Raw genomic sequence first — 15,963 nt, forward strand, 5'->3', positions numbered from 1 at the left:
TTTGATGGGTTACTTGAGCGATTCATCTTGAAGGACAGGAGTTGGTGTCTGAAAAGGGTGTGGATTTGAGATTTTGGAGGAGGTGCAGTTTCTGGTTTTGACAAAATCCTGAGTCCTGGAGGGAGAGAAACCACACACATTAGAAATGAGCTGACAACACCTCTCTGTGTCAGCGGTGACACCTCCTTCCTCCCCCACTGACATCACAGTGATGGTGGCAAGGACCCAGGAGCAGAGCTGGGGGAAGGCTGACCCCGAACTCAATGCCCTGACGCCCTGGGAGATTCAGGAGGAGAAACTGGAAAAGTCAGAGGGTGGCTTCGCCCCAGCCGGGCCAAGCACTCGAGGGTTCCATGTCCTCTCGCATCTCAGGACCGGATGCGCCCTTGGCTCCCAGCAGGCTCCCCCTATAGACCCGCCTTCCCTGTGGCTCTGGCCTGCATGCCCCTGCCTCCCAGTCACCCAGACCAGTTCCCACGCTGAGGCTGTCCCTGCCCCGGCAGCGGGGAGGAGGGACGGACTTCCCACCACCCCACCCAGGGGCTTCCGCCGCCTCCACACGCGATAAAACCATGTGACTGATTGTAGCTCCAAGGGAAATTTAATTTTAATTTTATAAAAATCTGGGCATGTATTGCTGCTCCATTCAACACCAGTTTTCTATTTTAGAGAGTGAATGACATGCAGGCAACCAGCAGAATCCGCGGGGAAGGCGCTGTGCCCGTGAGGACGCTCACTCTTCGTGAAGTGAGAGGCCCCTGAGGGAAAGCCCCGCACCCCCTGATCTGGGGGGACATGATACACAACATACAGGAAGCAAACACCACAGAAATCTCCTCTCCTGTGAGGAGCATTCCGCCTGGGGGTCTGGGAGGTGGTGGGGAGGGCAAGTGGAAGGCGGGGAGAGCGAGCTGCCCTGCTGAGCCCGAGCAAGGCCAATGCCCTCAGGAGTGGGGGGGAGGGGGTGTCAGCCCAGGGCCTGAGGTGGAGCATGAGGCCTGGTGGTGGTGGGGCTGCTCCGAGGGCCTCTCAGAGGCGGGGGAGGGGGCGTGGTTCCCAGGACAGCTGTTCCCTCAGGGCCCGGCACCCACTGGGGGCTCTGGGGGCCCAATTCCCACGTTTCATGGGACGCTGTACCCCACACATGAGCACGCGCCCGGCCAGGGCTCCCTCGGGTGAGCGGTCGGCGTTCCCGCGGACTCTGGGAGGCGGTCCTCGGGCGGACAGTGTGGGTGCGTTGCCGTTGTGGAATGGTCTCACTGATGATGTCAGTAGCGGAGTTACTGCCGCACGCCCTCCATTCTGCACGCTTTGGGGACCCAAAGGCAAAATGTGGTCCCCCTGGAGCCTCAAGAAGCTTAAGCTAAGCTGTCCTTGACCTTCCACTTGTGGGTTTACGGGCACAAGAGGCTGTGATCACCCGAGTCAAAGAGCCCACTGGTAGACACGGCGGGGTAGAGGTCACCCCCCACCCACCCCGTCAGGTGGGAGCCAAACCCAGCGAGTCGGGCCGGGGTCAGAGACCAGCCTCCGTCCCTGAGGCCTGCTTACTCTGCGGGAGGGAACGAGCTCCAAGCATTTGGGCTCAGAAAGATCGAGAAAAGCTCTGTTTTTAAAATCCCTCCCGTGCCAGGTGGATGGTGTGCGCAGTGAGGACAGGGACTCACAGAAGGTTCCTCCGGCAGAAATCACCGGGGCCCTGTTCTCCGGGGCGGGCCTTCCCGCAGCACGGCCCCGGAGGAGTCGCACAGGACCTCCCGGCTCCGCCCGACGCCTCTCGCACTGCTCGGGGCTCTGGGAACGGCCCTGGGTCATCTTGTCCTGCCCCTGGTGGCGCCTGGATACAGGAGGCCATCCTTCTGTCAAAACACGTAACACTTTAACAAAATACGGTCTCCAGTCCCAGCTCCTCCTGACAGATGGGAAGAGCGCATGCGCGCTTCCAGGGCCTCCATGCTGCATCGCCTCAGCTGAGAACACCGCCCCCCACCCCCAGCTCCCATCCCCACAGCTTCCCTCAGAACCACCAGCCTGTCCTGGACCTTCCACGGCCTCCGGTGGGCGGCCTCCTTTCCCGCGTCAGCTGCCCCTCCACCTGCAGACGCGCTCACCTCGCGTTCATTCTGTTAAAAGAATCCTCAGCGGCACCGCTGCTCTCCCCCAGGCGCCCCGAACTTCCAGGAAGACTGGTCCTCACACACTGCTTCACCATCCTCCACTTCCACGCACTAGCAAATTCCTGACAATTTCTCACCCGCACGTCGCAGAAACTGTATCTTCAAGTCATTCTCTGGTCAGCGAGCTGGACTAAACCCCTAACGTCCACTCCTCTTCCCCCACTGCCTCCTGCCTCGGCTCAGGAGCCCGGTGCTTTAGCTGGGCCCTCCCCTGCCCTCCGGGTTCCAGCCACCACACAGCACAAACTGGGGCAGCGTCCGAAACCTGGGAGGACACCCTTGGGAGAAAGCTCTGCCACAGGAGGCGATGCCACAAAGTAACCTCCCAGACAGGAATGAAAGACCAGGAACACGTCAGGGTCCTGGGAGACAAATTCTAAAAAGACAAAGGGAGTAATTCTGCCGGTGAGTCTGCAGTGAGCTCCTGCCCGGCGCAAACTCGCAGTAGTCGTCATCTCCTAAGCTCCGCTTTGCAAAAGGCACCAGCTGCGAGGTTTGAAGACTCTGCTGAGTCAGTGGCAACACTATTGCTCCAAGGAGGTCCTTTCCGTCTCCGGTCTCTGCTCACAACCACGTCACACTGCCTCCTGGACGGCTAGCGAGATCCCTTAAACATGTGACGTGCGTGTTTTAAACATGTGACGGCACAGCGATTCCACTCTGTGGATATTTATGCAAAGAAACCAAAACACAAATTCAGAACGATACACGCAGCCATGGTCACCGCAGCACTGTGAGCCATAGCCAGCTACGGGAGCACCCAGGTGCCATCAGCAGATCTGCAACGGGTCCCGCACAGCACCGGAGGGATGAAATCTCACATGTGGAGCAGCATGGTGGCCCTGCGGGGTATTATGCTAAATAAGTCAACAGGGCAAGCCAAATGCCCTACGGTTTCACTTCTATGTGGAATCTAAAAAGCAAAATAAATGAACAAACAAAAGAGGAAAAACCTCATAAATACAGAGAACAGACTGATAGTTGCCGGGGGGGGTCGGGAGGGGGGGCTGGGTGAAAGGGTGAAGGGAGTGAGAAGCAGAGGGGCGGTTACAGAACAGTCGCAGGCCGTCGAGCACCCACAGGGAATATAGTAAAAACATTGTGGCAACTATGCGTGGTGCCAGGAGGGTGCGGGAACACCAGGGGGCACTGTGTACGGTGTACAGTTGTCTAACAGGATGCTGTGCGCCTGAAACTAACACAAAATAATACTGAATGTCAAATGTAATTGGGGGAAGATAAGGTATCAAATGCAAAAAAAAATGTTAAGGCAAAGAAGCAGCACGTTATAGTCATAAAACTGGGACAAGGATAGTTACTCAAATAGGTCCAGTAGAAATCTAAGAAGTTAAATTTACAGCTCTCTAAATTTTAAGAAAGTGAACACCTCACTTGAAGGGTAAAGGGTAGAATTGCCACAACTGAATTCAGAATTAGTGACCTGGCAGATAACATCGAGAAAACCCTTCCGAATGTCACTCAGAAATGTAAAGACATGAAAACATCCAGTGAGGCAGGAAACCTCGTACAAAAACCTCACCTGGAATCTCTACAACTGAAGAAAGACCCAGGCAGGGCCAGAAACCAAGTCACACGAGGCCCTTTCTACTGCAATGGAGGGAACCCGAGGGACCCAAGAGAGACCTCACCCCCACAGTCACGGCCCCAGAGAGACCTCACCCCCACAGACACGGCCCCAGAGTGAACTCACCCCCACAGCCACGGCCCCAGAGAGACCTCACCCCCGCAGCCACGGCCCCAGAGAGGCCTCACCCCCGCAGCCACGGCCCCAGAGAGACCTCAACCCCGCAGCCACGGCCCCAGAGTGAACTCACCCCCACAGTCACGGCCCCAGAGAGACCTCACCCCCACAGCCACGGCCCCAGAGTGAACTCACCCCCACAGCCACGGCCCCAGAGAGACCTCACCCCCGCAGCCACGGCCCCAGAGAGACCTCACCCCCACAGACACGGCCCCAGAGTGAACTCACCCCCGCAGCCACGGCCCCAGAGAGACCTCACCCCCACAGCCACGGCCCCAGAGAGACCTCACCCCCACAGCCACGGCCCCAGAGAGACCTCACCCCCGTAGCCATGGCCACTGTACAGTTAGCCAGTCACAGAAGCCAGAAGCGGTAAATCAAACTGCTCGGCGAACAGCACTGCATTCTGCAACTAAGACTCTGCAACCAGCCTATTTTTTTTTATTTTTTATTTTTTTAGAAATACAAGGATTTGTGAAGTCCACACCCACAGGTCCTCACTGACAGAAACACTGAAACAAGAGGGAAAATGAGCGGACACTAAAGTGGGGGAGACAGACAGCACCAGAGCTGAGCTCGGGGCGAGGGCCAGCCCGAGGGGGCGAGGGAGGGACAGCGGTCTCTGTGGGCGGTGCTCTTCCTAGCGGGAGGAGGAGGAGGCGGTGTGGGAGCTCAGGCTGCTGTTTTATCAGGGAGAGGAGAGAGTTACTAAGTCAAGTTTAGCCTTAAAATTAATTTAATAAACATATTAAAAATGTATGGGTAGCCATTAAAATGATGGAATGTGTAACCATCAAATGAGCCAAGCCTAGCAGAAAGGATTAAATAAGCTCCATGTTTAGAAAAGGATAAAAATGTCCACACAGAATGTACCCCGATGCCTGACCAACAAATGGAAAAGGAACCACACTTACCAGCCATGAAGGGACATAGACGATTGGATTTGAAACATGGAGGTAGGTTTTTTAATTTAAAAATACCCAGAAATTACTCATGTAGGCCACGACTAACCAAAACAAGTGAGGTGGAAATACTCATATCAGACAAGATAGATTTGAGAGCAAAATTCATTGAGAGAGACAATCGTAAGTATTAGCTACAGATTCTTAGAAAGCCTACTCAATTAAAAGGTACAAAGATCATGACCTTGTAGGGACCTAACAATAAAGCTTCAAAACGTACAAAGCAAATACTGTCTCAGTTACTAGAAGATGCTGGAAAACCGTCTCACATTGAGAATATTAAAAAGAATTTCCATCAGGAACTGACACACAGAAAAAGTGTGGAGACGAAGGAAATAGTCACGGTGGCTGCACATGTGCAGGGCTATGCCTGCCCCAACAGAGAGAACATACACTTCACGCACACGAGGGATATTTACCAAAAAAACACACATTTCACCGAATTTAAAATTTCCAGACCACGTTATCTCAACTGTAATGCAATTAAGCACAGGTTCACAGTGGAAAGTCTTACTTTAAAAATTATACTTCTCCAAAGAAAACTACAAAGACAAGACCCCCAATCTCTTAGTAATCCTGGGTTAGAAAGATACTATAACGAAATAGCAAGGCAGTCTCCAAGTGTTGCTCCATTAGTCTAAGTCTTTATCATTCATCCCGGAACCTTGGGATCTGTGTCCACGGGGCCCTTGAAGTCCTATCAGGGCGTGACCTGGACGGACCTGAGGTGCTCCAGACCCCGTGGGAACAGGGGACCCTGCTGCAGATCAGCAGCCCTGGGTCTGAGGCTGCCCCCGCCCCGCCCCGCAGCCCCGCCCCGCCCCTGCGGGCTCCGGATTGGCCGCCAGCCCCAACTGCAGGGCCCCTTATAGAGGAGGGGGAGCCGGCCCGCCAGACACTCGGAGACACTCCCGAAGTTGGTTCGCAGACGCCTCTGCTAAGCCCGTGCTCACAGCTGAAGCGCCAGCCGGCAACATGTGCAAAGGACTGGCCGCCCTGCCCCACTCCTGCCTGGAAAGGTGAGCGCCGGCTTGGCTGAAGCGGTGGGACGGGAATCTGCCCGGGAGGCACCCAGGGGCTCTGAGGTGGAGAGCAGGTGAGACAGGTGCGGTGGCCAAGGCAGCTGTCTGCGCTGTGAGCGGGGGAGCCAGGACAGGACACCTGGGGGACCCAGTGCCCTGGAGCATCTGCCTGCCAGGCTGTGAGTTCGGGTCCAGCACAACTCCCACCGCACTGCCGGCTCCCAGCCTGGCTCCCCCTCCCCTCCGCGTGAACCTGGCAGTTCCCTTGGTCTCTCTGCCTCAGCTCCCCTCCTGGTGAAATGGACCAAGCTGTCTGTCTGCGTCTGGGTGTGAGGGTGGGTGACTGCGCCCCCCATCTGCGTTCGCCTGGTTAGGGGGCAGGGAGCAGGGGCTTGCGGCACCGGCCTCCTCACTGCTCCATAGCAAGAAGCAGCGGGATTTCGGGCAGAAAGCGCTCGGGCCACGGAGGTCGTTTATTGGCTGCCATTCTTCTTAGGTAGACGGAGACACCTGTGAGCCCCCGGTCCCCCTTAAGCTGGACAGTATTCTGGGGGATCCCACCGTCTGGGCTCAGCAGTTGGAAAACCTGTCTGACTTGTTGGAAAATCTAACCCACAATCCCGGCCCATGCAGCCCAGGAGGATTTCCCCAGGAGTGGTACCACGCGGTCCCTATGCGTCCTGAGCCGCCCTAGGCGCTGGCTAGGAAGGCCCTGCCGTCCAGGGGGCAGTGGGGACTTCTTGTCTCTCAGCTCAGGTCTTCTTTTTGATGCCTTTTACCCCAAAAATAACCTCCAAGTGCTGTGTAAAGAGAAGATTGTAGCAAAGGGACTTGGCCCCCACGACACTGGGACGGACATGAAACCTGCTCTGACTCCTGTTGTCGGAGCACAGATGGTCTTTAAAAAGATACCTGTGACAGCAGCGGCCTCATGGGAGATGGGCTGTAAGGAGGCTGGTGTTGGCCAGGTGTCAACGCTGGCTGCTGTGGTGCCCTGCCTGTCCCTCTCTCTAGAGGCGGGGACAGGGGAACAGGCGCAGGCGAGGGAGCCCAGAGCTCCCTGAAGGTGAGATGATGCCTCCTTAGTTCCTTTTCTCTTTCTGCAAATCTGAGAATCGCAACCTCCTTTCACAACTTTGAACGGCTGCCTCTGGCCCTCTTGTTTGAAACCCTGTGCCTTCTGCCGTGGCCAGAGCAGCCCGTGCTGTTTGGGGAGCGGTTGGCTCTGGACGGGTTGGGACGTTGGTGTGCCGGGCATTGTGCGGGCCGTGGCGCCCGCCTGGCGTCTGGTCTGTCACCAGCAGCTGCCTGCAGACGGCTGGCCTTGGTACTGATGCCGCCCGATGTTCCTGTCAGCATGCGCCGAGCTCCCCGAGGCGTGCGGGTGGAACACTTCCCGCCGACCCGCCCTCCTTTCCTGTCTGATTCACTCAGCATCCAGTGCCGCTTCTGCACCTCTTAGTGCGCAGTCCGCTCACGCCCAGGACACGCTCACGCTCACGTCGGACCCTGTGGAGGCACTGGTCTCCGGAGCCTTCCGATTTCCTGGGTGTGGTAGACTCTGCCATCACTGTCCTATTCCTTGAATGTCCTTTCAGCACCTGGTGCCATTGTAAATGGACTCATCGTTCTGATGGCAATGCTGCCTGCGAGGGGCTGGGAAACGTGGAGTGGGAGCCGTTAGCACACGGTCCTCCTGGGAGAACCACGACCGTGTGTCCTAACGGGAAAGCGGCATTTGAATTCATGCTTCCCAACCAAACGTGCCTCTCCTGGCTCCGCTCTCCGCCTCCCCTCCCCACACCCCCACTGCTCCCACCTGTCATTCCTTCTCCCCAAGTACTAAGGGAACACGGTGAGGCTCCGTGCTTCGAGGTTATTAAAATCCACATGAGACGAATCAGGACAGCATACATGCATTACGAAACAGCCCGTTTCCAATGGCAGGCTCCACTGAAGCGTTCCACGGCAAGTTCTCCGTTGCCTGGAAATAGAACTCGCTACAAGTTCTAAAACCCGATGAGCTCATGGTCACTCACCACCGTGCAAGGTGCGCTGGTGGGGAGCTGACGGGCTCGGTTTGGCTCGATTTGAACTTGACCCACGGGCCGGTTAATTCTCTCTCCCAGGATTCCAGTTCCTGATGCAACAAGGGAAGTTCCATTACTTGTTCACTAATGTCCTTTCCAATTCTCACTTCGCTTATTTTCTTAAAATAGTTTTATTGGTTTCAGAGAGGAAGGGAGAGGGAGAGATAGAAACATCAAAGATGAGAGAGAATCACGGACTGGAGATCAAGCCCGAAACCCAGGCATGTGTCCTGACGGGGAATCGACCATGACCTCCTGGTTCATAGGTTGACACTCAACCACTGAGCCACGCCGGTCGGGCAATTCTAACTTCATTTAAATAAAGTGAGAAACGCCCAGTGACTGACTGGCAAGAGGTGTGATTACAGGGAAATTTTCCTAAATTTCTCTCTAAAAGTTTTGGAGCAGAAAAGAGTCGATAAATGGAAAATGGCCAAGAACCACTGGTGCTGCCGTCTTGCTGTGGCCGCAGCAGGGCCGATGCGATGGACGGGGCGGGCTCACTGCGTGGGCCGCTGCAGCCCTGCAGGACCTTCCTGGCCCGGCGCGTGGAGCAGCGCCAGCCCGCCGTCGGCCCTGACGTGGTTATGGAAGTGATCCTTGCTTCATGCGTTTAGAGTTTTGAGACTGTTGCCTATTTAAAGTCAAAGTTGAACTCACGTATTTGTAAATATTTAAAGAGTCCAGGCATGTGAGCAGGCAGGGCCCGCCCAGCTGCTCCCTGTGGCCATCGGGACGTGTGCGGGGAAGGACAGAGCGGCGGAGCCGAAGTCTCCCTCCCCAGTGACTTTCACCTTCGGGTTTAGCCTTCTTTTGAAAATTCATTTTATTTCCAGAGTCTCTTGAATTTCTCTGAATAAGTCTAATTTTTAAAGTGAACATGGCTCTTGGGGAAAAGGTGAGAGTGTTCCCCAAAACGTCCCCATAGCATGCAGCGGCCGGGTGCTTATGATTGCTTTGCCCACGCGTGTGGACAAGTCCTAGGCCAAGTTCACAGTCTCAGCTGACAAGGTGGGGTGGTAAGCCACCTCATACGCAAGCATTAACGAAGACGCGGCTTCGGACAAAGGACGTCCCCGGGATGCTGAGGAGGGCCACACCCTCCCCTGTGCGTGGGGTGTGTTCGGTCCTCGTGCACACGGCCTGACGCGGGGAGAGTCCGGAGCTGCGCACAGTAAGGGGCCGGTGGCGTTGGTTCTCGTTTCATAGACGTCCCGTCCCCCGCGCTGACGTACGTGGGTCTAGCGCGGACAGCGGGAGCGGAGACGAGCCTGTAAGCAGGGCCCCTCCTAAGGAATCTTCTTTCAAGGCTGTTAAGCCGCGGGCACCACGGCTCCTGGGTCTGTGGGGTGGACACACACTGCTTTGTCTCCAGCACGAGCGCGTCCTGCAGGGAGGTGAGCTGAGCTAAAGGCTGTGGCCATGAACTTGGGCTCACGGAAGCTCATGAGGACAGACCCGGGTCACCGAAGCGCAGGCCCGGAGTGGCCGAGTCTAGCTGGGTTCGCGTCACACTTTGTGGGCGCAGCGAGTTTGAAGCGGGCAGCAGCGGGGGAGCCTTGCCGGGAGGACAGTTGCAAATATTTCGGTGACGCTTCGCCATGTGCAGACGTGATGGACTGCTGGGTGAAATGGCGGGGGAAAGAGGGGGGCGCGCAGTCACTGAGAAACCCTTTGTTTCGATCCTTATTGATGAAACAACGTTGATGGTTTCCTGGCTTGCCTTTCAAACCTTCACACTTGTCTTAGCTTGAGGGCAAAAGACCCTGCGAGGAAATGTCGGCCCAATTTGGGAGAAAAAGGAGAAATTCGCCCTCTGTGTTGGGATCCCTGTGAAGGAGTAAGGGCACCCAGTGCTGAGAAAGCAGTGGGGGGGCGGGAGGGCTCATGGGGCTCAGGGAGCTTTCGTTCAGGGAGAACTCTGCCCGAGTTACAGGGAGTGATGCCACCTAAGACTCAGGATGGCCCTGAAAAGGCCAGGCAGTCGGCCAGGTCCAGCCCGAAAGAGGGGGCGAATCCGGCAAGGCAGCCGTGTGCAGCGGGGTTGGGGGGGGGGGGGCTGCCCAGCGCGGGGCGCTGCTCAGCATCTTTGCACAATCCACACTCCCTCCCCGGCAGGTCGGGGTCTCCGTCTTCCCCATCGCCGGTCCCTCCTGGGCGCCTGTCGGCCCAGACCGCAGGCACAGGCCAAGAGTCAGAGCGGTGCTCAGGGGAAAGAGTTTTATTGCCTAAAAAATGAAATTACCCAGAAGCCAGCCTGTGCCTGGCATGCAGTAGGCACTGAATAATCCAGGATGGCAGGCCTGCAGCTGTTGGCGGACGTCAGCAAACTGAACTGCTGTTTCTCACCAGCCCCGGACACATGGCCCCTGACACGCAGCCCGGGACACATGGCCCCTGTCACGCAGCCCCTGGCACACAGCCCTATCATGTGGCCCCTATCACGTGGCCCCTGTCATGTAGCCCCTATCACGCGGCTCCTGACACATGGCCCCAGACACGCAGCCCCTATCACGCGGCCCCTGTGTCCTCACCTTTCCTCTAGGCCTGTGTCCGGGCGGGGCTAAACCTTCAGACACGCACTCAGAACCTTGATCCCAGAGCCTCGTCCGGCAGGTCCGGGAAGGCATGTTAGGGCAGCGTTAGGGAGGTTGAAGAGGCCCGGAGCGAGGAGGGATGTGGGTCCAGTCCACCCGCTGCCTCAGTGCCGCCCGGGAGCAGCAGTGGGCAGAGGAGGGACATGGGGTTGGGACGCTGCCCTGCTCCTTCCTCGCGGGGAGGGCCTGAGAGGTCACCCCACCTCTCAGCTTCGTTTCCGGCTGCAAGTGAGGGGACGCGTCTTGCTGGGAGAGCTGCCGTAAGAAATAAATGAAATGATGATAAGACTTTTTTTATGCTTCTTCCTCATAACCTCATTGTTTAAAATAACAGGTGAAATTGTAAGAGGTACAGTATGTTTACCATTTCATCCATAATTCCCTTGGCAGGCATCTGTTTTTAAAAACCATACCAGCTCTTTATGAAACACGAGGAGACGTTAAGAGCCATGCTCATACTTAAACATGAACAATTCTTTAATGTCATAACCATCCCGTCAGCATCCAAAAGCCCTCGGTGGTCTTGGCTTTCGGGGTGTTTTGACCAGGATCCACGCGGGGTCCCCGTGCTTTTGCTGTTATGGATTTGTTATCATCAGGCCGATGAACCAGCCCTGACCAGTGTTCTTCCCGCAGTTAGCTTGGCTGCAGTCACGCAAATGCAAACACGCTCAGGACCCAAGGGCCAGAGACCAGACCGCGCTTCTCCGCTCCCCTTACTGACTGCACAGAGCCTCTCACCAGCCCCCCCCCCCCCCCAGGCTTCCCCATAGGAATCTGTGTACTGAACTCCTGCACCGGCCTCCCAGCGGGAGGAGCCAGCCCTCTGCCCGAGGGCCTGCAGAGCTGGCACCCAGGCACTCACCCCCCCCAAGACTGGAGGGCGTCCCAGGTCCCTCCATCGGCTCAGACGTCATGGCTTCTAATAGTCTGAGATTCTTACGCTTTGCTCACAGTTACTCTAGTTCCCTCTTAAGAGTGTAAGTCCCCCGTGGGCAGGAGGACAAAGGTGAGGTGAGGACACGGACAGCCTGACCTTGGGGGTGTGCCCCGACTGCTTTCACCCCACGGGAAGGGGGCCACTCACACCCAGGAGACCCAGTCTTTGCCTCCAGGGTGAGAGTCCCCGTCCTTGAGGCCAGAAGAAGCAGCAGCAGGTGCGCAGTGAGCAGCTTCACCCAGCAGCTGGGCAGACAGACCCTGGTGTGTGTGGAGCCGGCTCTGACGGCAGGAGTCCACACCAGGCACCGTAACCCCCACAGCTTCCTTCTGCTGGAGGAGGACACGGGCCTGCCTGAGACCAGGCTTGGGGCGCAGGTCCTTCCAGGGTCACCCCATCGCAGGAGGCAGGTGTCCACGCAGCCGATGCTCACGCGTCTCGGCCTCACCCCCCGACCACAGCGCTCCCGCTAAGTCCCGACAGGTGTTTCTCTGCAAGGCCTGTCAGTCGCCGCGTCCAGAAGAAATAGCTCGGCTTGAAATGGTGTCCCTTCCTAAAGGAAGCCCAGCGGGTGGAAAGGACTCAGCCAAGGAGTAGGACTGCCTCCGACAGCAGGTTCCTGTAAGCGTGCGGCTTCCCGAACCGCAGGTCACCCCGCCTCCCGCAGGGGTCCGCTCTCCTTCCCCACAGCTCCCCAGACGCCGCCCAGAGCAACACCCAGCCCCTCTGGACAGTCTCACTCAGGTCCCACGACTCTGCATTCTAGAAAGATGCAGATCTCGCAGCCAGAGCTGCAGCACGAGATGCACACCTGCCAAAGGGCGTGCTCTGCCCGGGCCTGCGTGTGGCCCGCGCCTCCTGACCTCTGCTGGTACAGAACATGTGTCTCCTGAGGAGACACGCGTCTGGGGGGACTCCGGAAGCTTGGGAAGAATCGGATGTTCATGGATGATGTAGTTGGCTCTCTCTTGGCAACTCATTTTCATAGTTTATGAGACACACCTGAGTCAGCAGACATGGGGCCGCTGGCCCATGTGCTCAGGGCAAGGTCACTCCAAGGCCTTCCTCGGAAGAGCCGTCTCTGAGGTCTGGGCGGGTGCTTTCCAGTCTGACTGCTTCTGCATCCCTCTAGTCACAAGCACAGATGTCCTTGAACACTCACATGCATGTGCATGCTCTTACACACGCGTGCTCACACACGTGCACACACATGCACACACCCTGCTGTTTTTATGACGTGGAAAAAGGATGGATTAAGATCCACGCAGACGAATGGAGCACGGAAGGTGAGGCTGCTCTCAGGAAGCCGTTTCCCTCCGCGGGGCGGGAGCGGGTGGCGGGATCCCTCTCCCCAGGCGAACGCGGGGCTCTCTCCCGAATCCTCGGTCGCGTTCTGCATTTTCTCTTTAGCTGCGCTTCCTGGGAAGAGCTCTTTGTAAGCAGGGATTTCTCAACGTTCTTAGCCACGGGCTCAAAAAGGCTCCCAGAACTCCCTCATTGCCCCCTGGCACCTGCCCTCCAGGCTCACCGGGAGCAGCGGCGCTCTGTGCCCTCCTGGTCCAGACGGAGGGCGTTGTGACGAGGCTGAAATGGGAGGGTGGTAGCTGGGCTGCAGCTCTGGTCAGCCACTTAGGGACACATTTTATTCAGCGGTTGCTGGCTCAAGACACTGGCTCCATTCTTCATAGAAGACAAGAGCAGCGGAGACAATTGGCAATCGGGACCATCTACAGATGGGCATCTTGCGCCGTTTGGTCCCTCCCGCAAGGCCCACAGGAAAGGTCTGACCGCGGGAAGCGGTGGCTCTGGCGGCGGGCCTGTGTCCTCCTCTCCGGGAGCGCTCCGAGCCAGACCAAGGAGCAGGTCGCAGAGCAGGTCCGACCCAGTGAGCGAGGAGGTAGTTCAGTCTCCACGTGCCACCTTCCTTTTGTTTTATCTGGTGAACTTCAATTAGTGAATTTTGTGTGTCTTTTAAAATATTTACTCTTCTATCTTTCAAAAAGTTTTGTTCCTGTTTTTTATTTTATTATTTTATTTACTTTTATTGATTTCAGAGAGGAAGGGTAAGGGAGAGAGAGAAACATCAATGATGAGAGAGAATCATTGATCGGCTGCCTCCTGCATGCCCCACACGGGGGATGAAGCCCACAACCCTGGGCCTGTGCCCTTGACCAGAATCGAACCCAGGACCCTTTAGTCTGCAGGCCAACACTCTATCTACTGAGCCACACCAGCGAGGGCTCTTTCAAAATGTTTTGATGACCAAACTACAGTCATTAAGGAGAAAGGACTTGCCCCTTCACCGGTACCGGGTGGCGCACGAGCTGCAGTTAGCATGTCCCAACGCCCGCGAGGGGATTGTGGATGAACTGAGAGCCAGGGGCCGGGAGGGGCTGGGTGGCACTCCGCCACGGTCAGTTCCTGGCTGGGTGGGGCAAATCCCCCGACTCCTCTGTGACTCAGTTTTCCACATGTGAGACAGGTAACGTGTACCCGCCTCATCGGGTTGACAGGAGCACATACAGGTTTGCATCCCGCGTGCTGAGTGAGCGGCAGTGCGTGCTTTCCCTTTGCGTGCGGTTTTCCTGTTCCCTTCGTATGGGGAGACCCGGCAGCCGGACGGACTCAAACAGATCAGTCCTTTGCAAGCGACATTAGAAAGTCAATGAGACACTGGGGACAAGGCCCCGAGAGAGGGGCACGAGAGCCCACCGAGCCTGGGGATAAGACCAGTGGGCTGTGGGCAGAACCTGGTGGCCCGGAGGGCAATCCTCTCGGGAGGAGATGAGCGTCTTCCTGTGAATCTGCTTACCTTCCACAGGGCTTCCTCGATGCTGTCACGCTGACCCCTCCCCGGGCTCCGCGACAGTGTGTAGTCACTGAATTGATGAAAAGGCAGCAGCTATCGCTGTCATGGCGTGACTCCAGGGGTAGCTCAGCCGTGTTGGGAGCTGAAGCGGTCTCCTTTCCTCCTCCTGCTCTGACACCTGCCCTCCCCCTGCCCTGCTTTTGTACAGCAGAAAGCAGGGTACACGAGGGGCCGCAGGGTACACGAGGGGCCGCAGGGTACACGAGGGGCCGCAGGGTACACGAGGGGCCGCAGGGTACACGAGGGGCCGCAGGCTCTGGCTGCGGACCCCTCCGGGACTGAGCGCATGGGCGTCCGCCAGGTTCCCGGGCTCCCGTGGGAACGCCTCCTGACCCCTCCGCCTCGGGAATTCAAAATAAACCACAAGGTTCTGTCTTCCTCAGCATGAGGACCATTTTCCCACTAGCCATTGTCCAGCTTCCAAACTGAATTACCAAAACCCAGAAACGCTGCCAATGACGTCTGGACGAAGACAGGGCGTTGAGGTCGAAGGGCCTAAGGCCTCTGCCCCATCTGCTGCTCTCCTGGCTCTCCCTTCATCACCATCACCCACCCGACTGACGGGGGGGTGGGGGGCGGAACGGACAGGCCAGAGCACCATGGGAAACAGCGAATTTCCATGGGAATCCGCGTGGGGCGTGGCCGTGCTTGAGAAACAATCACCCTCATTTTGGTTTCCCCTCCTTTCCCTGCCAGCACAGGCGGGCTGAGGACACAGGGCTCGCTGTGCGGGCTCCTCGCTCCTGCAGGCTCTCAGCGCCCTGCGTGTCCTCCGTCACACAGATCCGTGTCCTCTTCTGTTCTATATATTGATCCATGTGTTCAACAAGCATGTATTCACCACCACCCATGTGCAAGACACTGGGGTGGGGATAGTAGGACCAATGTACATGAGATAATGCACAGGGAACATCTATAGACTGTCGACTGTGCCAAGTGTTACTCTACACTCCAGTCATGGTCTCATTTAGCCTCCTCACACACACAGGCACACATATACCACACACCACACACACACACATATACCACACACCACACATACACACATATACCACACACACACACATATACCACACACCACACACACACCACACACACACACATATACCACACACCACACATACACACATATACCACACACCACACACACACACATATACCACACACCACACACACACACATATACCACACACCACACACACACCACACACACACCACACATACACACATATACCACACACCACACACACACACATACCACACACCACACATACACACATATACCACACACACACACATATACCACACACCACACACACACACATATACCACACACCACGCATACACACATATACCACACACTACACACACACACATATACCACACACCACACACACACACACATACCACACACCACACACACACCACACACACACCACACATACACACATATACCACACACACACACACATATCACACACCACACACACACACATATACCACACACCACACACACACCACACACACACCACACATACACACAT

At 56.6% G+C, this 15,963-nt stretch overlaps 1 protein-coding gene across 1 annotated transcript in view; it reads left to right on the plus strand.

The window, feature by feature from the left end:
- Positions 1-5,818: 5,818 nt before the first annotated feature.
- RGS5 (regulator of G protein signaling 5) overlaps positions 5,819-15,963 on the plus strand; it is a 30,573-nt gene continuing 20,428 nt past the window's right edge. The window contains exon 1 of the mRNA XM_008153093.3: positions 5,819-5,920. Within this exon, the coding sequence (XP_008151315.2) occupies positions 5,877-5,920 (44 nt within the window). The 5' untranslated portion in view covers positions 5,819-5,876. The remainder of the gene's footprint in view (positions 5,921-15,963) is intronic.

This window comes from Eptesicus fuscus, chromosome 22, assembly GCF_027574615.1.
Source record: "Eptesicus fuscus isolate TK198812 chromosome 22, DD_ASM_mEF_20220401, whole genome shotgun sequence".
NCBI lineage: Eukaryota > Metazoa > Chordata > Mammalia > Chiroptera > Vespertilionidae > Eptesicus > Eptesicus fuscus.